Genomic DNA, 423 nt, shown 5'->3' with positions numbered 1-423 from the left:
ATGCAGATTATATATAAACTAACTAATTCTGCAAGATATTATGAGGATAATATGCTTATTAATGTATGAAAGGCACTCATAGTAAAAGAGTTATTATAATTTTAAAAATACTTTAGATAATGTAGACTGAAATGTTTATTTAATTTATCTATATACTATTTTAGATGAATACTTGATAAAAAAAAAATTAACTGTTTTTCATTTCTGTGTTAACATTATCATTATTATTGCATTTTTTTCAATACAAATTTCCTTCCAGATGTTGGGTGAATAACTTTTCTGTTTATTCATCATGTTATGAGGGTTATGTAACAAGCCTCAAACTCCTACATCACTTATTACAAGAGTTTGAAATATGTACCCATGCCTACTTTATTGTACAGAGAACGAAGAGAAATTTTGGGAAGGAACCAGGTATGTGGT

At 26.7% G+C, this 423-nt stretch overlaps 1 protein-coding gene across 3 annotated transcripts in view; it reads left to right on the top strand.

Annotated features, from left to right (window-relative positions):
• Nucleotides 1–259: 259 nt before the first annotated feature.
• The window catches only part of LOC119586387 (calcium-responsive transcription factor-like), a gene marked incomplete at its 5' end in the record, with an annotated part of 34,261 nt that continues 34,097 nt past the window's right edge, over nucleotides 260–423 (top strand). For all 3 annotated transcript variants that reach the window (XM_037935108.1, XM_037935107.1, XM_037935105.1), the window contains 1 exon segment: nucleotides 260–414. In XM_037935108.1, coding sequence (XP_037791036.1) covers nucleotides 364–414 — 51 coding nt within the window.

The sequence above is a fragment of the Penaeus monodon genome, chromosome 21 (genome assembly GCF_015228065.2).
Source record: "Penaeus monodon isolate SGIC_2016 chromosome 21, NSTDA_Pmon_1, whole genome shotgun sequence".
Taxonomy (NCBI): domain Eukaryota; kingdom Metazoa; phylum Arthropoda; class Malacostraca; order Decapoda; family Penaeidae; genus Penaeus; species Penaeus monodon.
This window is presented reverse-complemented; position numbering and strand designations above follow the sequence as displayed.